Consider the following 23,790-nt stretch of genomic DNA (forward strand, 5'->3'; position numbering starts at 1 on the left):
TCCCAAATTGGGGCTGTTTGCTCAGGAAAGGCAGGAGGGAAGTAAGAAATTCCTTCCTGCAAGGAGCCCTGGAAGCCGAGCTGGGTCCTGGCCCACAGCCACCCTCCTCACGGGCAGCTCTCCCCAGAGGTCACACTCCCTTTGCTCTCCCAAAGCTCACACAGCTTTTTGTTTAGGAAATACCAGCTGGGATGTCCTGTCCCTTGTGAGCAGGGCTGAGTGTGGCCTTGCCAAGCTGCTACAATAGACCCCTCCCCTGCAGGCCTCCAGCCCCAGCAAGTCTCCAAGGAATCCGTGGAGGAAAAGACAGGCTCCAAGTGCCCAGGGCTGCCTGGCACACTCAGCATCCTCCTGTGCCCTTCCCCAGCACAGGGGGAGGGAAGATGGGGAAAATCTGCCTTGAAAGCTTTTGTTTTAGAGCACCCAGGTGCATAATGGTAACATGCTAAAGCACAGGGCTAGGAAAACCACTGCTTGTGTCCCTGAAATCCTTCCTTGTGTCCTGGCACCTTCCCGGGGGGATCCAGCACCCAGCTGGCTGCACAGTGGGGGAGGGCACTCCACAGGTCCCTGCTGTGACCAAACAGCCCCCGAGCAGCTCAGGACACACAGGAAGGGTGAGACCTTGTGCTCCCCAAAAGCAGACAGCAAGTGTCCCCAGGGCCCATTCTGTCCCCAAGCTCCTCACTGGCCCAAGGACTCAAAAATGGAAAATGAGGATGATTTCAAGCCCACCTTTCCCCTGTGCTCACGACATCAGAGGCGTACTCTGCTATGTCAGAGCAAGGAGTATTTTATTACTATTAGTTCTGGAGTATTTCTGCTCTGTAAACCCTCAAAGTTCAGCCCCCACCCAGCTCTGGAGGGCTGAGGTGGGGCAAGCATTACACAGCTAATGCTCATGAAACTGGCTTGGTGTGGAGTCCTGAGGCTTGTGGTAAAAAAAAAAAAAAAAAAAAAAGCACATTCAGAGAATTTCTCTGCTCTGTGGCAACTCCCACTTCCTGCTCCCCAGGAAACCCCAGCACACAGCGAGTGAAAATCAAACAGGACTCACACCCAAGTGCAGCAGCGATAAGAAATTTGGTTCCGATCCACACTGGGGAGAAATGCAATTAACTGCCAGTTTCTCAGAAGCCAAAAGACTGAATGTTTGCCAAGAGGCTAAAAATAAACCAAAGAGGGCTCTATTTAAAGGCACATCCTAAGAAATGCCTCTGTCCTTGATTAAATAAACTGCAACTTCCAGCAAAGCACTATTTTCCAGCAATTTGGGGGGAGCTTTGGCAGCAGGAGAATAAACATTAAGTCCAAAAATTTTAACACTTTTGAAAAGAACGACCTCGTGGCTGGAGCTGGGCCAGTGCCTCTGACCAGCAGCAAACTGGGGCTCGCTGGGCTGGAGCAGGAGCAGGAGCAGGAAGGATTCCTGTTCCATCACGTCGGACCAGCGGCCCCGTGTGGCTGGAGAAGTGTCTTTACTTCAGGGTTTCACTGAATTTTGCCTGTTTGCATAGAAATAAGTGATCCTTTCCATGTAAATGGGGTCCAAAAGTTCCCACATTGTGATGCCACGAGCATTTCCAGTGACAAGCCAGAGATCTGAGCAGGGGGCACCTCTGACTGCTCTCAGAAGGAGCATTTCAACCTCTCCAGCCAAGCCTTAAGAGACTCCAGCACACTTAGGAAGAGAGTGTTTCCACAGGGAAAACTTTCAAGACCCCTAGGTGAAAGGAATTGTGCCCAGAGCTCATGAAACAGCACCATCTGACTTAAGAGTTTTAACCCCTGTTAAAGCTACATGGCAAGAACACGGTGTAGAAACAGAGCTGAGCCATGAACCACAGAAGGAATGTCTGCTCTGGTTAAACAAAGCATTATTTTAATTTCAAGATTTTATAAATACTTATTTACAAAAGGAAGGTATCAATCCAAAGAGTTAAATGTACAGCTCCCAAGTATTGCTGGAACACAGGGAGAGGAGCCATGTGAATGCAATCCCACAATTTACAACACCCACTATTCAAAGAGAAACCCACATTCTTCATTTAAAATACCTCATCCAAAGTTTTCAAGCACAAATCCCACAAGAAGGAACAGACCCTTTTTGTACAGATTTTTACTCCACACACTGAACACACCACTCTCTGCCATCCCAGTGAACACTGCAAGCCAACGTCTCATGATCCTACAAAAGGCTTTTTTCCCAGCCCACAGACTCCTCGGCACACCACGTGGATTCCAGGAAGGTAAAACCCTGTCAGTCACATTCCCTGCTGATCCCTACACCCTCCTGGCCTGAGGAAAAGCCCTGTGGCCCCAACACACACTCCAGGACACCTGATGGCCTCACTGTGACAGGTTGGTCAGACAAGGGCTGCTCTCCCCTCCCCTCACTGGAATGGTGTGTGCAGCCTTCCTTGGAACTGCTACACTCTCCATACAGGCACAGGCCTACAGGGAGAACAGAGATTCCCATAAATCCAGGGCTTTGGGATGTTACTGAGATCTGTGAATGCTTCACATAAACCAGGGCCTGGAGCTGCTCAGAGTTCACTTTCTGCAGCTTCCACGAGACTTCAATGATCTTCCCACCAATCCAACAGCTCCAATTCCTTTAGATGTCCTTCACTGGAACCTCTCAGTGCTGTTCCAATCATGGAATGAGGGATGCAGGGCCAAAAGGTCACTACCTAAACTGGAAAAGAAGCAGCAACAACCTCCAAGAGCAAAACATGGCGATGTCCACGACAAACTATCTGAGGCACCAACTGCTGGAGGAGTTGAGGAGTTCCCAGGTGACAGAAGGCTCAGCTTGTGCATGGCTTTTCTGAAGAATCTCCAGCAATTATCTCTTAATTCATCCAGTAGCTCTAAACCTGCAGGAAACCCACCTAGGATGGTTTTCGATTTAAAGTCTAAGCGAATTAATTCTCATTAACCAAACTAAAGAAAGGACTTAAACACAAACTGCTAGTGGAAAATGGAATAGAAGTTGCCAGGAGCGTTAACCTCAAGTCTTGCACAATTTATTTACTTCTTTTGATTCACACCTCGTGTGCAGCTCCCAAATCTCATGGTCTGAGCAACGTTCTCTGTTGGTCACTGCTGTGAATCCAGCCTGGCTTGAGGCCTCCACCACGCTCAGGATGATGTTTGCTCCTCTGTAGCCACGGTCTGCAGAAGGCAAAATAAAAGAAGAAAAGGACAGGAGAACTATGAGTCACTGCTGTGATTCTGGGGGCAAGACATTCATTTCTGCCAGAGACAGGGCTGGGCCTCTGGGTAATCACTGCCATGGTATAAAGGAAGCAAATCAAGATTTTCAGAAGCAAATCAAGCTACAGAAGAGGATGATCCCAGCACAGAGTGCCAAGAAAGGTGATCAGTGTTTGCTTTTCTGATCATACTGGTGACAGTAATTCCAGCAAATATTTGTGAACTTGTGGCAGCCAAACCACCTCTCCCCAGAGTCACCTAACACAGCCAGAAAAACCAGTAAAGCTGCAGTTAAATGAAGTGGAACAGGGATAGTTGTTCCTACAGCTGCAGGGCCCCATGGAAGGAAGAAAACCCAGTGCTGGGGCAGAAAAGGAGCTGTTGAGAAGAGCTGGGTGGAAATGAGGAAGAACATAAAGGGCAGTGGCAGCCCTTTTAGCTAAGAGTCTTTTTTCCAGTATACCAGACATATCCCAATAAATCCTCTGGCACTTGTCCATGGCACCAGCAAATTACACAAGGCTGCAAATGGGACTTGATGACAATAATGAGCAAGAGACTCTGACTTAACTAAGGGAGCCCAAATTCACAAGGAGGCAACATGTGAAGGGTCCCACTGCAGAACCCTAAATAACAACTCTTTTCTGGAGCCACAGTGTTTTTTTTTTCCCAGGGTTTCCAAAGCCCTGGGAATCTTACCTGCCGCAAGAACTGCTTTCCAAGGTAGTTGGTTGCCATGCTGGTCAGGTTCTTCCTGCTGCCAACTTTACACCTGATGTAACCATAAAGGTTGGCTCCCTGGAGCACCACCCCCATCACAACCACTGCCTGTGGCACAGGAAGATAAAGTCAGAGTTCCACCACCTTATTTGTAGGGTGCAAGATCCATTACGGAGCCGAGGAGGGAACTCACCAGCCACTTGACTTTGAAAGAGAAGAGAGCACTGAAGGCAAATATCACCCAGATCATGGGACAGGTAATCAGGCCTAACCAGAAAATTCGGGACTCTGCTTCAGATGAGGTTTTACTCCCTTGTGCTGATACCTAAAAACAGGAATGAAGATCACAGAATCACAAGGATCACAAGGATCATCAAGTCCAACCCTGCACAGCACCATCCCCAAGAGTCACACCATTGCCTGAGAGGATCAACAGGTTGCTCCACTGTAGAGACCTCATTGTCCTCAAAAACAGTGCAGAATCCCTGTGCTCCCTGGTTTTTACCTCCACACAACAGCACTGGGTGATTTCAAGATTAATTTCATTACTAGTCACATAAAGACCTCTCAGCACCAGAAAGTGTTTCCATGTGTGGGATCCTTTTGTCAATTTTCCATCAGACACAGTGGAGGCTGCAGCCTCAGATCCTCTTGTAATGCCTGGGGCTAAAAGTTTGGGAAATGTGACATTTACTGCATGGTTCACTTACAAAGCTTAGAAACAGGCAAAGGTGTAATCTTCTACCTCCAAAAGCACAGACAAGCAGAATTTCACTAATCCTAGCACTGGTAGAAATAAATAGTAACATTTTTAGGCATCCAAGGAGTGCAATTTTTCCTTTACAAGCACAGAGGTCTGACACACACTGTTGATTTTATAAAGTCTGTACATGGCAGGAGACCCCAAGCAAACACTTCCTATAACAGCAAAAAAATCTGGACTGGATTAACATCTCATAGGCAAATTTCCACCACCAGTTCACACCACCAGCAGTTCAGCTCACTTTGCCCCTTTCCCAATGTGCTTTAGCTGTTCTAAACTAGCACTGTTTTGAGAAAGAATGTGCCCACAGTGAGTGCACAAACTGAGCTGGAGAAAGGTTTAGGTTCAATCCCTAAACCACTGCAGTGCTCCCATGAGATTTAGGAAAGGATGTTTATTGCACTCCAGATCTGCTCCATCCAGAGATCAGGGAATCCCAGAGGGGGTTGGGTTGGAAGGGATCTTAAAGTTCATCCAGTTCCACCCCCTGCCATGGGCAGGGACACCTCCCACTGTCCCAGGCTGCTCCAGCCTGGCCTTGGACACTTCCAGGGATGGGGCAGACACAGCTTCTCTGGGCAACCTGTGCCAGGGCCTCACCACCCTCACAGAGAACAATTTCTTCCTAATATCCAATCTAACCCTACTCTCTTTCAGTTGGAAGCCATTCCTCTATGTCCTATAACTAAAATAAGGATCCAAAGTGGCAAATATGTGACATGTCTGACAGATGTGACACCAGAGAGGCATCAGGAACACAAAGGCAAAGCAAAGCCAGGACCAGCTGCGTGTTTCTTCCTACTTCCAGCAGTTTTCCAAAGCAGCAAAAAGCTACATCAGCTGTTCCAATCTCACACCAGAAAATTTGAACTGGAACCTTTCTTGCCTTTCATGTGGGACTTTTAGGTTACTAACATTAAGCTCAATACATTATGAGAATTTTTAAATAACTCAACAATCCAAAAGCTCACCCAGTAGCCTTTGGGAAACAAGCCCATGGAGACAGAGCTGTGGCTGGAAGTCAATGTACATTGTGCACTCTACCTTCACAAGCACAGCCACCAATTAATAGGGGGGTTCATAAAACAGAAACAATTAAAAGATTTAAAAAAAACCAACAACCAAAGGAATTTACCTTCCTGGCTTCAAACACCCAGTGACTTCTGCCATCATCATCCACCTGGTTCCACCAGCGAAGGCCAACCATCAGTCTCCCTGTGACATTCTGAAACAAGAAGAGCAATCAGCTTTGTGTCTCCTGCTAAAAGAAACCTCTTGCCAAAGTTCAGCTGCCTGGGTTGCTGTTTTCTCATGGTGCTTGTGTGCCTCACAAATGGGAAAACAAGATTACAAGGCCCTTAAGCCCACAGCAATCTGTTTTCTAGGATGTCCAGTACTATGTCAAATGACTGATTTCTGCTGGTTCAAAAGTGATGTGATAACAAAGCTTGTGCTGCCTCAAAAGGAAGTCTAAAACATATTCTCTATTTGGTTTTCAAAATGAAACCAAGTACACAGACTTATTATTTCATAACACTTTGCAATCCATCACAGAACTTGAGGGTATTTTTGGTCATCATTTTGCAGCAAAGGCACAAAGAAGTTACTTTTTTGAGACATGAATATCACTGTCAATTATTTTTACACAGTAAGGCAAAGATAACAAAAAGCATAAGAGGAACTTACCTTTACAGCCCAAAAGTCACAGGACAAGAGGAGGATAATGGTCACCATGCAGGCAATAAAGCTGCTAGTTAAGAGCTCACAGAGCAGATAGACAACTATGGCACTGACTCGGAAGAATAAGTGGAAAAATGATGCCACTGGGTGCCTGGAATGAAGGACAGGACAGTCACAGCTCCTTCAGACAAATGACATTGCCAAGAGATCTCCCAGCATAAGGATCAGCATCATAACATGAACCCAGTGTGCAACAAGTTCTGAAAATATGGGACACAAACTGAGTGGAAGGTCACCACAAGGAAGAGACATTCTGCATGCAGGGATATCCCACATGAGGCAGGATTTGGGGTGGGAGGGGACAGGGAGCTTCACCTGGTGTTCAACACATGGCAATTTTTATGGGGTAAATTTAAAGAGGTTCTGACAGAGAAAACTCCTCTGAAGGAAAGATGCCACTTCTCAACACAGCAGAGTCGCCCTCCTTCCTGATTTCATAGAATCATGGAATGGTTTGGGGTGGAAAGGGCCTTAAACTCATCGAGTTCCACCCCCCTGCCATGGGCAGAGACATCTTGCACTAGCCCAGGTTGCTGAGTTTCTCTGGTTTCCAGGTCAGAAACGAGAGCCAAGGTCACAGCACGAGGGATGGACAATGCTCCAGGGGGGTAATTTTGGGCAGAACAAGGAAGGAGCCAGCTGGACTAAGCAGGCCAGGACTTGGCAGAGAGCAGGGCAGCACAGAACACATCTGGGGGGAGATAATGGACCAGCCCAGACCAGCACCTGACACGGTGAGAACCCCCCATTACACAGAGCTGTGTCACTGTGGTTTCCTCACACACGGGGATTCAAACACAGATCAAGTGTGAGGGCACCCAAAAACATGAAAACACAGATCTACAGATTCCAACTGAGCTTCTGGAACTGGTGCATTCAGTTATCCAGAAATTGCTCTCCATAACTTCCAAATCAATGAAGAAAGGATTTGCCATTACATACTTTGATGTAACATGACAGTCCTTCCTTCCTCACACTTCTGCCCAGAGCTCATCTAGAAACTCCCTCTGTGGCCACTGACCTTATTTTTGACTTTTTTGATCTCCTGGATAAATCATCATCTGCATCAAAGAGAGACACATCCTCAATGTCATCACTGTCCTGAAGAGGGGAACAGAGAAGGGTTACATGAGAAAAATGAATCCATTTCTAACTTCAAGCAGGGACAGTTTTGATCACCCAGAAAATCAGAGGCACATCGGGATCAAAATTAGTTAAGAATGTGAAGATTTAACGACATACAAAACCAAAAATGCATAGAATATCCTGAGTTGGAAGGGACCCACAAGGGTCATCCAGCTCAACTGCTGGCCCTGCACAGACACCCCAACAATCCCACCCTGTCCCTCAGAGCGTTCTCCAAACCCTCCTGGAGCTCTGGCAGCCTTGGGGCTGTGCCCACTGCCCTGGGGAGCCTGGGCAGTGCCCAACCAGCCTCTGGGGGAAGAACCTTTTGCTGAGATCCAACCTGAGCCTGCCCTGACACAGCTCCAGCCATTCCCTGGCTGCTGTCCCTGGTCACAGAGAGCAGAGATCAGTGCTGCCTCTCCTGAGGAATTAGTGTTTTGAGCCCCTCGTGCCCCCACCAGTCCCAGCCCAACCCTTTGGCTCTGGAGCTCATCACAAACACTGACTGTTCCCAGTGCTTAACCAGCAGCCTCGGAAACCTGTTCTTCTTCCCTGAATAACAACTCAAGTGGGAGAATATTCTGTTACTGACCCTTCAGAGAGAATTCCCGACCCGAACTGCGGCCAAGGTGGGAAATTGCTGTGACTAAAGCCCTGCCTCTCGTGACCCTGTAAACATCGGGCCAAAGCGATGCCTGAAAATCTACATAATATAGATTTTAAGGCATCATATGTGACACCCCCCGAGCTCTCCATTCCCATATCAGGGAATGTGTGTGTGTCAAACACCGGGCGGCAGCGCAGCCCAACAAGGGCTGTTGGTAACACCCAGGGGCTGTTGGGATGAACCGCCTCGGTGTCCAGGGGCCCGCAGGCTGCCGCCCGTATCCCGGTACCGCTGCCGGGCCTGATCCCAATCCCAATCCCGATCCTATGCCCAGGGCCCCCCTCCGATCCCGATCCCGGTCCTGTGACAAATGCCCAGGGCCCCGTTCCCAACCCAACCCCGACCCCGGTACCATGGTCGGAGCCGCCACTTCCGCCCCTCCGCGAGCGTCACCTCCGTGCACCAATCGCGGCGCGTTCCGCCCCGTGACCCCGCCCACACCCCGGTACGGCGCACTCGCAGACCAATGGCAGCGCGTCCCGCCCCCGTGACCCCGCCCCTCCCGGCCCGCGCGTGCGCGCTGACGGGGGCCCGGCGGGAGACGTGTCCGCGCGCCGCTCCCGCCAAAGGCCCTGAGGGGAACGGGCGGGGGGAGGGGAACGGCACCGCCTGAGGGACCGCCCGGCCCCGATCCCGGCCCCGATCCCGGCCCTGATCCCGATCCCGGCTCTCGATCCCGGCCTCCGGCCCCGATCCCGGCCTCCGGCCCCGATCCCGACCCCAATCCCGGCCCCGGCCCCGACCCCGATCCCGGCCCCGATCCCGATCCCGGCCCCGATTCCGATCCTGGCCCTGATCCCGGCCCGTTATGACCCGAAGCAGCAGCACGTAACGTTCTGTGTTAAATTATCCGTAAGTCAAAAAAAAAAATAAAAAAAAAGTCAAAAATTCCGCTAAAAAAACATCTCAAGGGAACAATCTCGCCTGTTTGGGGTTTGGGGGGGGGGATTTTTTGGATGTGTTTTTGGGGTTTTTTAGAGGGTTTTGGGTTTGAGTGGGGTTTTTTTGATTTTTTTGGTTGGTTGGTTGGGTTGGTTTGGGTTTTTTGTTTATTTGTCTTTTGTTTTGTTTTTCTTTTTAAAGCCTGCAGCCGAACATTTTCTTTGAGGACAAAGCAAAAAGAAAACGACAAAACAAAATAATAGTAAACCAATAAAACACCAAAACCAAGTCAAAAATACCCCTGAAAAATATCTGTCCGGGACAGTCTTGCCTCTTTGGGGTTTTTTTTTGGAGGGTTTGGGGGGTTTTTTATTCACTGTGCAAAGCATCAGGTATTTCTGCTGAAATGGCAACACTTCAGCTACGACCAACACTCACATTGTTCAAAAACACCTGTGGAGCCACACAGATGGAATTGCTGTGGGATCAACGCTGTGTCATCACAACAGGGTAACATCTGCACGTTGTGGGTGACAGGTACAACGTGAGTGACACCCAACATGGCAAAACTCGCATGGAAACTCTCCTGACACCCCTCTGAGGGGGTTTCTCTGCTCACAGTGTGTCACGTCCTGCATGACCCAGTTCTGCCACTGCACCCCGGGGTTGTCACCTCTGCACATGTGAAGGTCCAGGGGACAGGACGGGACAGTTTAATTCGGGAGTGAGTGGTTAATGTAGTAAAACTGACGGAGAGTAGGTTTAGATGAGATAGAGGGAAGAGATTGTTCCCTGGGAGGGTGGGGAGGCCCTGGCCCAGGTTGCCCAGAGAAGCTGTGGCTGCCCCATCCCTGGAAGTGTCCAAGGCCAGGTTGGACGGGGCTTGGAGCCACCTGGGCTGGTGGAAGGTGTCCCTGCCCATGGCAGGGGGTTAAAACTGGATGATCTCTAATGTCCCTTCCAACCCAAACCATTCTGGAATTCTATGAAAAACCACCTCCTCTCATTTACCTCTGTGACTTCACCTGCCACATGTGACATCTTGCCACAGGTTAATTCCCTTCCAGTGCATCTGTGACAACCTCTCCCATCTTTGCAGCTGCTGTGCTGAGCTGAAGCTGATCCCAGGACTTGGTCCAGCACTGCCCTGTAGGTGATCTCACACCACCTCTGTTGGCTGTAGCATTTTCCAAGTACCTGAGCCCACACACCTGGAGGGAGGTGCTGATTTATCAACTCCGAGTAGGAACACAACCCTCTGATCCTCCTCACTTCAGCACAGCTAAAAAGGCATCAGCCTTTTTGTGATGTTTTCCATCAGGGTCTCTCTAGCAGATGCTTTTTTTTCCAAGGGGGTTGTGCCAAAGGACCTCTGGCTGCACTTATGCCCGATTTCTTTGGAGAAAGTGCCATCCTGTGGCTGCCTGTGAAATCCTTGCTGCTTCAATGCCTGGAAACCAGTGCCAGGCAAAGCCCCCTCAGGCAGTGACAGTCCCAGTGGCACAGATGTGCTGATCCAGGCCAGTTGCCCGCCCCCCTCTTGTTATTTTACACGATTGCAAGGTCTGGCTTAATCCCAGGCTTTGGGAGTTGAAGATGACATTAAAATAAACAAATCAAAACTAATCACGACCCCACTGTGTGGAGAGTTTCAGAGGCTTTCATTTCAAAGCAGAACTGCAGCTGAAAGGTCCCTTGATATGTCCGTGGGCAGGAGTGGCCTGTCTTAAGCCTCTAATGCAAGAGAATAACAGAAATTTATGGTATGCTGGCCTAAATACTCAAAGTTGGACAACTAGAGAGGTTTTTGTCTTCCTGGCTCAAGGCAATTTAAGTCCTGAGCATTAGTGGAAATCACAGAATCATGGAATGCTTTGGGTTGGAAGGGACCTTAAATATCATGTAGTTCCAACCCCCCTGCCATGGGCAGGGTACCTTCCACAACCAAACACATTTTTAGGCATTTATCAACAAAAATGGGGAAATAGAAACTCCTACCTTTATTTTATACTTAAGAAGAATTAAGTTTTAAGCCGATTTCCAGCCGGGTCCTGGTGCTGTGGGGCTGTTCCTCCCCAGGGCAGTACTTGGTGTTTCCCCTTGCTGAATTCCCCCAGGTCTCTCTCAGCCCTTGTCTCCATTCTATCCAGGTCCCTCTGGATGGCAGCACCTCTCTGGGATAGCAGCCACTCCTCCCAGGTGGCTCCTTATCAGTCAGGGCATTAATTAATGAAGATATTAAACAAAATGAGATCCAATATCAACCCCTGGACTACACCACTAGTTACTGGCCTCCAACTAGACTTCGTGCCACTGATCCCACCCCCTGGGCTCAGCTGCTCAGCCAGTTTTCAGTCCACACACCTTCATCTGAGGTACTCCAATCAATCCACATGAACTCTAATAAGATATTTTTATTATTATTTGCACACAGCCGTGTTAGTGTCAAACAGTGTCACATCTGTCATAACAGCAGGTGTAGCAAGTTAAATCCAGGACAGAGCTCGATCCCTTTGCTGCCTTGAGAAAGAGCTGGATATACCAATAATATTTCTTAGGAAAACTTACACTGGGGTGTCTTTTACCTTTAGAAAGCACAAGGGTCTTAGCATGGCAGACTCAGCTGGACACCAAAATCCTCAGGCAGTGGTTGTTAGTTGGACTAAGGGATTATACCCACACATTATACCCAAGTTCAGGAACAGGTGTTTTCCCCTCCCCAGTAAAAGAATCCACAGGTAGACCTTTCACTTTCCTTAACCAGGCTTTCTGCCTTGCTCTTTCCTGATCTTCTGTGGGCTCTGTCTGCTGTGCCTGGCCCTGAGCTGCAGCAGCTGCCTCATCCACCTGCTTTGCTGTCAGAAGCCTGAACCCACCGTCCCTCCGGAAAGGGTCTGGGTTATACGAACGAGAGGGCTTTGTTCTCCTGGAAACTTCATTTCTCATTGGTGTTGGTTTGATCAGCTCACAAGAAGCTGTACAGAGATCAGTGAACTGAACCCTGTCTCTGGGGAGAGGAACAGCTTTACCATGACCCCTGGGAACTTTGTTTTCTCCCAGCAAAGCCTTGGGACGTACAACACAGGGAGCAGGGATGGAGGATTTCACACCGGGGCCGTGCAAGGAATTTTTCAGCTTCAGCCGCAGCATTTTGGTTTCAAAGGGTGTAGAAATTGTTTTCACAGTCAGAGAATCACTGTGCAGTCTCGCTCGTTGGAGCTGCTCTGTCTGATCCTTTTTGTGTTGCAGAAGGGTTTTGGACATTGGTACCTTTTCAGGGCCTTGTTGCTGATATTCCCGTGGACATTTCCATGATTCCCTGGCTTTGGCAGAGTGCTCAGTGCTGGAGCTGACTAGGGCTGGCTTGGAGGTGTTCTGCAGTGTGCTGATTGTTAGGAGGAGCTTTGAAGGGGACATTGGATGACTTGGGCTTCTCCTCTTTACCGGCTGCAAAGTGTCTTCTGCCTCGTCAGGCTGTGCAGGTGCAGGGAGAGAAGGACCCTGTTCAGGTTCACCATCTGTATCCAAAAATAAAGCAATACATTTGGAGCTGGGGATAGTTTTTGTGGTAGTTGATGGCAGGGCAGCACCTGAGTGAGACCAGGGATGGGGACTGGATTGACACACGTGAACAGACCAGGTTTATCTGCAGAACAGGCAGCGTAGGAAGCTGCAAACCAATGGTGCCATTGCTGTTTGCTCATCCTTGGCCTCACTGTGACACTGCCAAAGGAGGGAATTCCTCCTTGGATAGCTGAGAAGTGTCCCTTGCCATGAACTAGAGCGAGATTCTGTAACAGGCATTGTGTTTATGTGTGGATGGTTTGGTGCCCACCTTGTTTGAAACCATGGTTTCTAAAAGCCGTGAGGTTCCCCATCACCTCTCCCTGAGCACCCCCTTCTTGTCCTACAGTCTGTGCTTTGGGAAAAGGCTTCAAGACAAGTCAGTTGCTGGTAGAAATCTTTGATTAGCCAGCATCTGGGAATCACTTGGAACCATCACGACTCAGAGCTGCTCTTGGGAATCACGAGACTTTTCATAGCCCAGCTCTGCTGCTCAGGAGGGGAGGGAGTGACATGTGCTGTGTGACACACGCCAGGATGGACTGTGTGATGATGTCCTTGGCAAAGAACTAACTGTGGGCAATGACACAGACTGTGTCAGACACTCAGACCCACATCTTTGCCACAGAGATTCATTTGTCACTTGGCTTTGCAGTGTCACGCTCTTCACATAGCATTTCTTCACAATGCAAGTCTGTTCCTCCAGACCAGTTACCTGAAACTTCTGCCCTCTAGAAATGTATTCCAGAGAACATTTACAGTGCAGAAAGGCAGAATACAGCAAAAAACTAATGAAAATCCTGCTTGTTTCTCTGAATTAACAGAATTTAGAGCTGTTTCATCCACACATAGTATGACCCTGTGTTACCAACCCCAGGAGTTTGGGGCTAGAGCCCTTCAGTGGGTACAGCTCTTCTGAAGGAAGATGTCAGAGTATGTCTGAAAGTTTAAGATCCCAACAGATTCTCAATAAAACACCTGAGCAAAACTAAAGGAGACAAATGCCACATGGCCAGAGACACTACTGTGATCTCAGTTCTGTCTCATTTTCAAGTTTCAGGTTGCCGTGTCTGTGCTGGCTGACACAATTTATGTATTATTTTAAACAATTTTGAGTTGCTGCTATTGATTAGATACCAACTGCCTGAATAAATTTGGTGCTGAATTCTCCTACACCTGATAAAAGAAACAAAAAATTGGAGATTATAAAAACCTGGATAGCAGAGCCCTACAGATTGATCTGAGCACTTGTCCTGTGTGTTTGATTGATGTGAAGCAGCTCCTGTAGCCACCCCAGGCTCTGCAGGATCAGTTTTACCACTGCAGACCTGTCACCCAGAATGGGCTTGGCTTCTAGAGATCCTTTATCTTTGTATTAATCCATTCATTTCTCTTAGTGCACTTCTTTGAGGAATTACTGTCCTACCTGGCTGCTGGCAAGCTGCTGATTTCTTCAGTTCACGGGGAGGAGCTGGGAAAGAGAAGAATAAACCATCTCTAAACATTGTTGGTGTTAAACTTTTCTTTATTACATAAAATCTCCACAAATGATAAGATTTCAGGTCTTTGTTACTGTTTTACTCTTATAACAGCTTCTAAATGTATAAGTATTAGAAATAATCCAAGGACATTTGATTACTAGAAAACCTTACAGAGTTCATATGTTGATTTTAAAACATATTAGCTATACACAACCCATACTTTTTTGCCACTAAAGTTAAAATATAGTGCACTCCTTGTTTGTTTCCTGTTTCTACAGCTGTAGATCATAGAATTATAGAGTCAAAGAACCACAGAAGATGCTGAGTTGGAGGGACCCACAAGGATCATCCAGTCCAACCCTCAGCCCTGCACAGGCCCATCCCCAAGAGTCACCCCCTGTGCCCCAGAGGATCAGCCAAACCCTCCTGGAGCTCTGGCAGCCTTGGGGCTGTGCCCACTGCCCTGGGGAGCCTGGGCAGTGCCCAACCAGCCTCTGGGGGAAGAACCTTTGGCTGAGATCCAACCTGAGCCTGCCCTGACACAGCTCCAGCTTTTCCCTCAGGTCCTATCTTTTCCATGTAGAGCTGCATCCAGGAGGTTGGCATCTGATGGCATCTTAAAAGCATAAATGCTTTCTTAGCCCATCAGATTATTTGCAATATCCAGTTTGATTGTGGAGCTGGAAGATTTGTGGTACACTCTGCATTTAATAACTCTGATTTAAAAAAAAAAATGACATCACTATGTTACAATTTAAAAGGTGTCTGTTTATATGCAGCTGCATTTCCCAGTGATGGCAGATCCTGAATGTAGGTGTTCTATAACTTTCTAGAGTATTTTTAATGAATAATTCAAGCCCTGAATCAGCAGTGTGTTTCCATGCCCACCAGCTGTAAGAATATGAATACTAGTACTGATTTCTCTATTACTCAGTTGGAAAATGACAGTGCTTGCCTTGAAAAATCTGTTGTATTTATACTAAACCCTTCTAAAAAGGCATAAAGGTTTTACAGGAGCCTAAAAATGACAGAACCATTGAAATGCAACAGCACATCTACCAGACTGCTCTTGCAAACAGCAGAGAGTCTGTGTATTGACTGGGATGAAGGTACTGGGGCCTTGGAGTCATTTCTAACTCATGTTAGAAAAGCCAGAGGTTGAATGCAATACATTTAGATGTTCCACGGCCTTTTGATGACTGGCTCCTCATTTTCTGCTGCCGAGATGGGGATCTGCTTGACTTCCCCTTGGGCTGCTTCTCCTTCTCCTTCACCTTCACCTCCCTGTCAGCAGGTAAGGAATAGTCCCACGTGACATCCTGGAACTGGAACATCAACACTCTGGCTGGGGAGTTGATCACCATCCTGGAGAAGGGGAGGAAGAGCCATTAAAGGCACAAGTACCATGGACACGTCAGTTCCTGCTTGAGGGACCCGTTTGTTTCTGTGCAATACAGAGCCCCAGATCTGAGACACCCATCCCTTGGTGAAGGAAGCAGCACAATTAGCCCCATCAATCAGACACTGCACATTTTAACTGGTGCTCTGTATGAACTCTCTGGGGCTCCTTTCTTTCAGCTCTGTGGCAAAATTAGTTTTAAAATAATTAGGATGAAAATTGCCAACAGTGGGCTGAGCTGTATCACTGCAGTGCTAAAAGAAACTGGAAATACCATATTATTAGGGATGTCAAAGTGTAGATTGGAGAGGTGTGATGGGTCTGGGTGGGATGGAATTAGTTTTCTTCACAGCTACCCATTTATTACTGTGTTTTAGAGTTGTGACCAAACCAGCATTGAAAACACAGCAGTGTTTTTAGCTATAGCTTCCATTAAAGCTGGGAACTACCTTTCATTAATGGTGCAGGAACCTGGAAGGATTTTCCATTAATGGCTTTTATAAAGAGGCTGTAGGACAGGGAAAGTCTTTATCAGGCCTTGGCCTGATTCTCCAGCCTCTTAAAAAAACTGGGTTCTGAATTCAGCTTTACAGCTGGGTCTGTATCTTAAGTTGTATAGCAGCAGGAAATTGTGCATTGCTGGATGAACAATTTATACCTCTTTTTAGCCACTGTGAACAAAAACAGATTAGTGAAGCAGTCAATAAGTAATAGAGCCCTTTAAATGTGTGAGAAGGAAAAATACACAATTCCTTAAATTACAGTGTAATCTACCTAATTTGGTTCAGAGACTGATGGCAGCTGTTGTCACCAACCTGTTTTCTGCCACATGGAGAGAAGACACGGGGTCCCCACTGCTGTTGACCACCAACACGTTCAGGCAGGTCCCAGTCAAGAAGTTAAAGACACGGATCTTTCCATCAGCACAGCCACTGATGACTCTGAGGTAGAGGAACTCCAGAGACAGAACTGCCCTGAAAACACAGCAGGTAAGGGTTGGCACATTCCTCCTGTTTTCACAGGGAGACACGGGCAACTCTCATTTTGTCCTGGAGGAGATGCAAAGCTCTGGCTCCATCAACAGGCTGAGCTGAGGAGCTCATCAACACACTCAAGAGCTCTAACAGAGAAGTCCTTCAGAATCACTCCAGGTCCAAATCAACCAGCCCAGTGCATCCTTCTACTGGAAGGTGTCCCTGCCCAGGGCAGGGTGTTGGAAGGAGATGATCTTTAAGGTCCCTTCCAACCCAAACCATTCTGTGATTCTATGATTCTGTGCTCCCCATAGCAACCAGCCTGGTTCTGGCCATCTGCTGCATTTTAAATTTCACTTTTATTTAGGAAAGTCAATGAAAACGGTATGATTCTACAGTTTTCACAGTTCTATATACAATTAAAGTATCAGAAAATGGCAGAACATACAAATGGTCAGGTTCAACATGAAACTGGGCCACCTCCAACACAGAGTCTGTTCCTGACTGGGCAGTGTGACACCCTCTGGCACATAGGTTGGGATCCTTGGAATACTGGACTATGCACCCTCGGTCTTTAGTCATCCCTGTTTGAGAACAAGCAGTTGTGGATTTGCATTTCAGGTTGTTGCAGGTCTCAACTGAGGAATGCTGTTTGTGATCACGTGGTGCCTGGCACAGCCTTTAGGATGAAAATTGTTGAAAGTGAGGATATTTCAAATGCTAAGACTGACGGTTGAGGCATTTTCTTTTCCTATAAGGGATGTATTTTCTTTACAGGTTTAGTACACTGTTGAATACAACTTGAAACACATCTGATTCCTACTTAGGATGGAAGAAAGCCATTAGGCGTTTCCTGAGGTTTCCCAACATGCTCCATCCCAGGACAAATCCATCGCTGCCTCCTGTGAGGAGGTGCCACTGATCAAAGGACAAGCAGCTCACTGGGCCTTGGTGCTTCTCTAATGTCTGCAAAGTAAAAGAAATAGGTGCAACACTGTCAGCAGAGCTGCTGAGGTATCTGATGGCATTCAGGACAGCAGCCCTGTAAGGTATTGTTTATTGGGTGTTACTGTAGCAATGCACCCTATGGATAGCTGTGTTAGTCTTGTGGTCACTTAAAAGAAATATTCTGAGCTTGTTGATGGTGATGAGCCACTAGCATGGAATTAACATCCATTTTTCATCTTTATTATGTGTGATAAATAGATGTTACTGCACCAAGACCTTTGTGATCCCAGGAACAATATCTCAGATATCCCATCTCCAGCTGAGTTCAGTTGGCAATAGCCAGGCTGGAGATGGGATATCTGAGATATCTGAGATGTCTCTCAGTTTCCAACTCTCTTTTCCACACGTAAGGAGCTTCACTCCTTTCACAGATATGGACTAATATTAATGGCCATAATGCCAGGGAGGGGGTGCAGTCACTGACCCTGGAGGTGTTTGAGCAGAGCCTGGATGTGCCATCAGTGCCATGGTCTGGGTGACAAGGTGGGATTGGGTCAAAGGTTGGAACTGATGATTTCAGAGGTCTTTTCCAACCTCATTGATTCTGTGATTCTCTAATTCTGGATGCCTGATAAGGTAATTTATGGACTCTGGCCTCAAGCCTTACAGTGCTGAGCAGTTACCCAGCTGCTTCAGCTTTAGAAACTGGTTCTGAGAGCAGGTTTCACATTTGGGACCTCCAAATTCCGATACCTCCACATTTTAATACCTCCAGCCACAAGTCAGTCAAGCCCTCCCACCCCCTTCCCATGTTCTGAATGTTTGTACCAGAGCAGAGATGAACATATCTAGAGAGAATAAATAATGATGGCTGTGAAGCAAGGCAAATCAAACCCTGCCTTAAACTCAAGCTCTTTGCAAGTCAGTTCTTAAATTATTTGTGATCTCTTTTGTTGGTTTAGACTTCTTTTGGGATTGTTTTGGGGGATTATTTTCTTCTTTTAGAAAATCTCTGGCAAAAGCAAAAAAAAAAAACAAACTAAGATAAACCAGCACAGATTTTTGATCATTTAGCACAAAATTATCCACCTAAGAAGAAGCTCACCTTGATCAGAGCACCTGTATCAGCACACCAGACCTTCACCAGCCCTTGCTCACACCCACTGACCACGTGGGTCCCGTCCATTTTCACTGCCCAGACAGCACTGTTGTGCATCAGAGTGTTGAGACATTTCCCACTCTTCAGGCTCCACACTGTTAGGGGCAAAGTAGAGAAATACTAACAGTACATCTGCCCAAATGATGAGTTTTGCTGAGTACAACCTGAATTCAAAAATACTGTTGGAATTACAGTCACACCTTGTCCCCGCAGCTCTGTGTGGAGCCGTGTTGACTTAAAAAGGATAATTTCATGGCAAAAGAATTGAATGTAAAGTGCAGAAAACAGCACGTCTTTTCCATCCTTATTCTACAAGGAAACCTCTGGCAAAGCTGAAAGTTGATAGCACTTGCCCAGGAGTTGGGCTGGCATTATAGCCACAGAGCCATTAATAGTGAATGAAAGCAGAAATGATGAGAATCAGTCAAAGAGACAGCTAGAGACTGTGTGTCTCAGCTTTGGCTCTTCTGGGAGGAAAGATATGGGACACTGGGATTCACCCCCTGACTGACACACTTCCTTCCATGCTCACACTCATCACAGCTCCATGTACTCTGCCCATTATCCTCCACTGTTGGCCTTTGGCTGAAAGCTCCTGGTCTTGGCTCTCACCTTTCACCATCCCATCTCCAGCTCCTGACACAAACTGCTCTTTGTGTAAATCCAAGCAGGTGATTGTCCCATAGTGACCATTAAAGGTTTTCATACAGGCACCACTGTGTATATTCCAGCATCTACAAAGCAGCAACCAAAGGGGGAAGGCAGTGATCAATTTAACTGATGGCTTATTCATCTTATTCATTAATAAGATGCTCAGAGAGGTCATAGATGCCACCTCTAAGATTGTCCAGGGAGCTGGTAGATGCTCCATCCCTGGAATTGTCCAAGGCCAGGTTGGACAGAGCCCCCTGGGCTAGTGGAAGGTGTCCCTGCCCATGACAGGGGGGTTGGACTAGATGGCCTTTAAAGGTCCCTTTCAACCCAAATCATTCCATGATTCTGTGATGATTATCTAATAATGTGCCCAACTCCCCAACTCTTCTCCCCCACACACAAGGTTGTTCCACTGAGGCATCAGAGAATTTGGAATGCCCAAGTCAGGCTTAGTGTTAAATTTTTACCCCTATACTTCCCTTCTCCCTAAATTTGCCAAGGGGCTGGTACCCCGTGGCACAGCCCCAGCTCACCTGATGCTGAGGTCGAAGTCTGCAGTGAGCAGGAGCCCTTTCTCCTCACTGAGGTGGAGAGCTCTGGTGCTCCCAGCGTGGCCATAGAGCAGAGCAGGCACCTCCTTCCCTCCTGGCACCCCCAGCAGCCTCACTCTTTGGTTGGCAGAGGCCACGGCCACCAAGCTGCCACCGCTGTAATGGATCATTCTTCTTTTGTCTGACCTGGGTAAGAAACAGTGACTGAGATGAGCTTTAGCCAGCTGCAAGGTACAACAGCTCTGAGGCTGAGAGAGGCATTTCTCTGGTGCTCAGCTGGGCAAAAGTGGGTGAATCCTTTGCAGGGCACCACAACCATGGTCCTAGTTCTGCACAGCCAACTTTGTATCAGGACGGTGGGCTTAAAGAGGAGAGCCCCATAGCCCCATAGCCCTTGTGATATACCATGGGTTGCTAACCCATATGCCTTTAAAAACAGCTTCTCTTGATATCTTTATTAAAACAATGGATTTGACATGGAGATTCCTTAACACTGATGCTGAGAGACCCTTCCCCAGCCATGCCTTCTCACAGAAGGATCACAGGGAGTGGGACAGGGTTTCTAGAGCTGCTGTTTGGCCCCACAGCCAGGCATCTACTCACTGGGCCATGAGGACACGGGTATTGTAGGAGCCACAGAAGATATTTCTCTCTTCCAGCTGGATGTTGTCTGTTTTCAGGTTACGATAGGCTGCCTGCAGACTGACTTCCTCTGTCTGATGGAAAGAAAAACAGGGAAAAGTAACTGAGAGAGGGAGAAATGCAGCATTATTCCATAGAATTAAACATACTGATCCCCACTACAGTGATGAGCCCAACAGAGGCACAAAGGGTTGCTGAGGAACACCCAGAGTGCAGGAAGTCCTTGGTTAGTCAAGGGTTATTCCCATGCCATGTTCCATGGCAAAAATTGAAGCCCTGATAGTTGCACCCTTTGTTTTGCAGGAAGAAGACCCAGGCTTGGCAGCACCCCTGGCCTCAGGGCTTTGTGTGCAACTGGGGATGCATGAGGATGAGGCAGGAATTTGGGAATGCAGGCTCCCTCCTCTGTGAGAAAGTGCTGAGCAAGCCCCTCGTGATGGGGCAAACCAGAAGCAGGGGTGGGAGAAGAGTAAAGCAACTCCAAATTCACTGTCTTCCAAGAAGTGTCTTGGAAGTGTCCTGTCTTCCAAGACATGTCCTTCTTCCTCCCCAAATACTCAAATGCAGGATCCATGGAAGGCAAACAGCTTCCGACATACCTTTGATGATTTGCGTCTCTTCAGGTTGTTGCCTTTCTCTTCAGTGACATCACCCTTTTCATTTAACTGTGGAATTTGCACAGTGACTCTTTTAGCATAGTTTGGGATGGTTTTTCTAGGGCACAACTCCTGGAACAAACCAGTTGAGGCAACAATAACTGCAGAGTCCGTGCACACAAGGGAAGCTGCTCATGTGCTGATGCTTCAGGATGTCCATGGGATGCTGAGGTTACATGCAAAGCTGAGCTGCACACGCTGCCTTGTTGTTGTTTGAGACCTGCCTTGCATTTATTACTTTGTCTATCAAAGGTTTAACTTCTTGCGAAAAGTAATTGCCTTTTTTTCCCCCCCCAAACTCTAGTCTTAAGCTTTTAATAATCAGCAAGATTTTGAGTGTGTCTCATCTTTGGTGAGCACTCAGTTGGTTCAGAACCCAAACCCACTGAGATGAGAGGTTCTCAAAACACCTTGATCAACATTTAAGATTCATTTTGAGCATGTGAAACCTTCCATGAAACCTTCTTTGAAGGTTAGCACAGAACTGAGGTTCTGTGCTTGCTTCACAAATCAAAGCATGCAAAGGCTCCAAATTGTCTCTTGGGGGATGTACCCTTACACCTCTCTCAGTTTACAGCAGGTCCTGCTAACCAGGACAAGCCTTTTCCATGAATTCTGCTTTCCTGTGTCCCAACCACCACCTCCCACTCCTTACAGAGACATTTTATTTCCATTGCCCTTTCTGGAGCAAATAAAGCTCATTTCTGAGGTGCCTCAGGAAGCTGTTGTAGCTCTGCCCAATTTCCACTATTCTAAGAAGTCCAGTATTTTCATTGTGACCAAACTCTTCTTTCTTGATGACAAGAATGTTTTGATCCACTTTTGGAGTCACAGGCTCTCTAAAGGTCAGTAAAAGCTGTTCTCTTGTGCTTGCTTGAGCCAGTGTGAACAGGTAACCTGGTTTTGCTCTGCAGATGGAGACTGGCAGAGTTGGGAGGCAGCCTCCAGTACAAGTATCTCCATGTAAAGTCTTAGGCAGCAGGAAAACACCTTCTTTTTAAAGTGCATAATAATGGCAGGAGCCCAGGTGCCATACCTTCAGCTGCAGGAAATCCTGCTGTACTGTGGCTCGACACTCGCGTTCCTCTTTGACTGCTCCGGCCAGAAAAGCCCAGTGACTGTTCACATCAGAGCAGGCACTGAGGGATTTTTCATCCAAAAACCCTGAGAAATTAAAGGGACAGATTGGCTAACCCCTGTCTACACCATTCCTTACCCTCAAGGGAAACCACCCTGGGAAAATCAGAGCAGCTTTACCCAGGATGTACAGGGACAGCTGCAGGGGCAGGCAGCGGGTGAAGTCCTGGCACTGGTTGACTTGAGAGCGTGACTGGAGAGATGCAGGAGCCATGGTGACATGGTGATCAGCTAAAAGCACAGGTGAGTTGTCCTCTGCATCAGGACCCTCCTGAGCTCGGTGTTTTGGGCTGGGAGCACGTTGCTGGTGGTGGATCACCTGGCAGACAGGGGAATTCACAGTCCTGTAAGTGTCTGGGTTTTGGTGGCCCTTCACAGCACTGTTGTTAGTGAAGCCCTGCAGGAGCTGGTTGGTGTTAGTCTGACTCTTCTGCTCGTTACTTTGGTTCTGTATTAACCAAAGGAAAATGCTGAGAACGCTCCAGGTATGGCAGGACAGCTCACACCAGTGGGGTCTGAGGGGCAGCAGGACAACTCTTCCCCCTCACCCCTGGAGAGTGCTGAGGGCTCTCCACAGCTGGAAACATCAGGAGATCAGAGGGGCTACAGGAAAGCCTGAGTGAGCTTGGTGGGGATGAAGTGCAGCAGTTTTCTCTTTACTATCACAAGGCACTTTGTTTCCTCCACATCTCCCTATAGCATGAGAGGGTGACTGTCCCAGACTCTAAAACCCACCTCCTGCCAAGGACGTAGCACTGCTTTACTGAAAAGAGTGGGAAACCTTCTCTTCCTTTAGCCATAAGGTTTTCTTCAGTAAAAATACAACCAGAGCTACGACACTGCTGAAGGAAAGAAAGGGGGACTAATGTCTCTGTTGTCCCCAGGACAACGGAAGGTCAAACACAGCGAATGCCCCTCTCACGTTCGTAGCTCCTGCTGCAGCCCGCGGACACCTCAAGCATCTCTGCCCCACTCCAGCACCGCTCAGAGGGTCCGCGGTCACCCCGCAGCCGAGCACACGGCCAGGTGTGTGTCCCAGGCTCCTGCTCAGCCCCCCGCGAGTCTCAGCTGCGGGCACCCAGAGGGGTTCGGAGCTCGGGGGGACCCGGCACAGCCCCGTCCCTCTGCCGGCCCCGAGGGCACCCCCACGGCACCGAGCGGCCCCCCGGCCCCCCGTGGTCGCCTGGGAGCCCCGGCTCGGTGCCGCTCACCTGCCCGGGGTCCCCGCCCGTCACCCCCACCCCGGGGCAGCTCGGCGACAGTTACCGTAAATATCCAACCGCCGGCCGTATTGCTGCTAAGAGCCGCGCAGCTCGCGGGCAGATCGGATGGATAGCGGGAGATATCGGCGTGACGGGGCATTTTGGGGTGACGGGGGATGCCAGGGAATGTCGAGGTGCCGGGGGATGCTGGGGTGACGGCAGCCCCTCGGGATGGGGTCCGGCAAGCAAGGAAGGACAGGGCAACCCGAGACCGTCTGCTCCGGGAAAGAAAGCTCGTAGCCTC

At 48.3% G+C, this 23,790-nt stretch overlaps 2 protein-coding genes across 9 annotated transcripts; both read right to left on the bottom strand.

Annotated features, from left to right (window-relative positions):
• Positions 1-1,857: 1,857 nt before the first annotated feature.
• Positions 1,858-8,672, bottom strand: LOC113957008 (Golgi apparatus membrane protein TVP23 homolog B-like). 2 transcript variants are annotated; one of them, XM_027664117.1, is made up of 7 exons: positions 8,590-8,672; positions 7,464-7,543; positions 6,389-6,533; positions 5,838-5,927; positions 4,133-4,264; positions 3,919-4,047; positions 1,858-3,177 (listed from the first exon to the last, which is right to left on the bottom strand). In XM_027664117.1, the coding sequence occupies exons 1-7, from the start codon at positions 8,590-8,592 to the stop codon at positions 3,145-3,147; spliced, it is 612 nt and encodes a 203-aa protein (XP_027519918.1). In that variant the 5' UTR covers positions 8,593-8,672; the 3' UTR covers positions 1,858-3,144. The 2 variants fall into 2 exon arrangements, with proteins under 2 accessions (XP_027519918.1, XP_027519920.1); XM_027664119.1 differs by lacking the exon at positions 8,590-8,672 and adding an exon at positions 8,163-8,364.
• A 2,846-nt stretch (positions 8,673-11,518) lies between these two features.
• Positions 11,519-23,569, bottom strand: LOC113957002 (F-box/WD repeat-containing protein 10-like). 7 transcript variants are annotated; one of them, XM_027664108.1, is made up of 14 exons: positions 23,496-23,514; positions 23,020-23,123; positions 22,405-22,603; positions 22,184-22,311; positions 21,091-21,219; positions 20,453-20,565; positions 19,832-20,035; positions 19,257-19,378; positions 18,591-18,739; positions 17,361-17,503; positions 16,379-16,537; positions 15,336-15,529; positions 14,110-14,154; positions 11,519-12,637 (listed from the first exon to the last, which is right to left on the bottom strand). In XM_027664108.1, exons 3-14 carry the CDS (start codon positions 22,496-22,498, stop codon positions 11,790-11,792), a joined length of 2,328 nt encoding a protein of 775 aa, XP_027519909.1. In that variant the 5' UTR covers positions 22,499-22,603; positions 23,020-23,123; positions 23,496-23,514; the 3' UTR covers positions 11,519-11,789. The 7 variants fall into 7 exon arrangements, with proteins under 7 accessions (XP_027519909.1, XP_027519908.1, XP_027519913.1 ...); XM_027664107.1 differs by lacking the exon at positions 23,020-23,123 and having other exon boundaries at positions 23,496-23,569; XM_027664112.1 differs by lacking the exons at positions 23,020-23,123; positions 23,496-23,514 and adding an exon at positions 23,207-23,401.
• Between the last annotated feature and the right edge of the window lie 221 nt (positions 23,570-23,790).

Source organism: Corapipo altera, unplaced genomic scaffold, assembly GCF_003945725.1.
Source record: "Corapipo altera isolate COAL_440 unplaced genomic scaffold, ASM394572v1 122, whole genome shotgun sequence".
Taxonomy (NCBI): Eukaryota; Metazoa; Chordata; class Aves; order Passeriformes; family Pipridae; genus Corapipo; species Corapipo altera.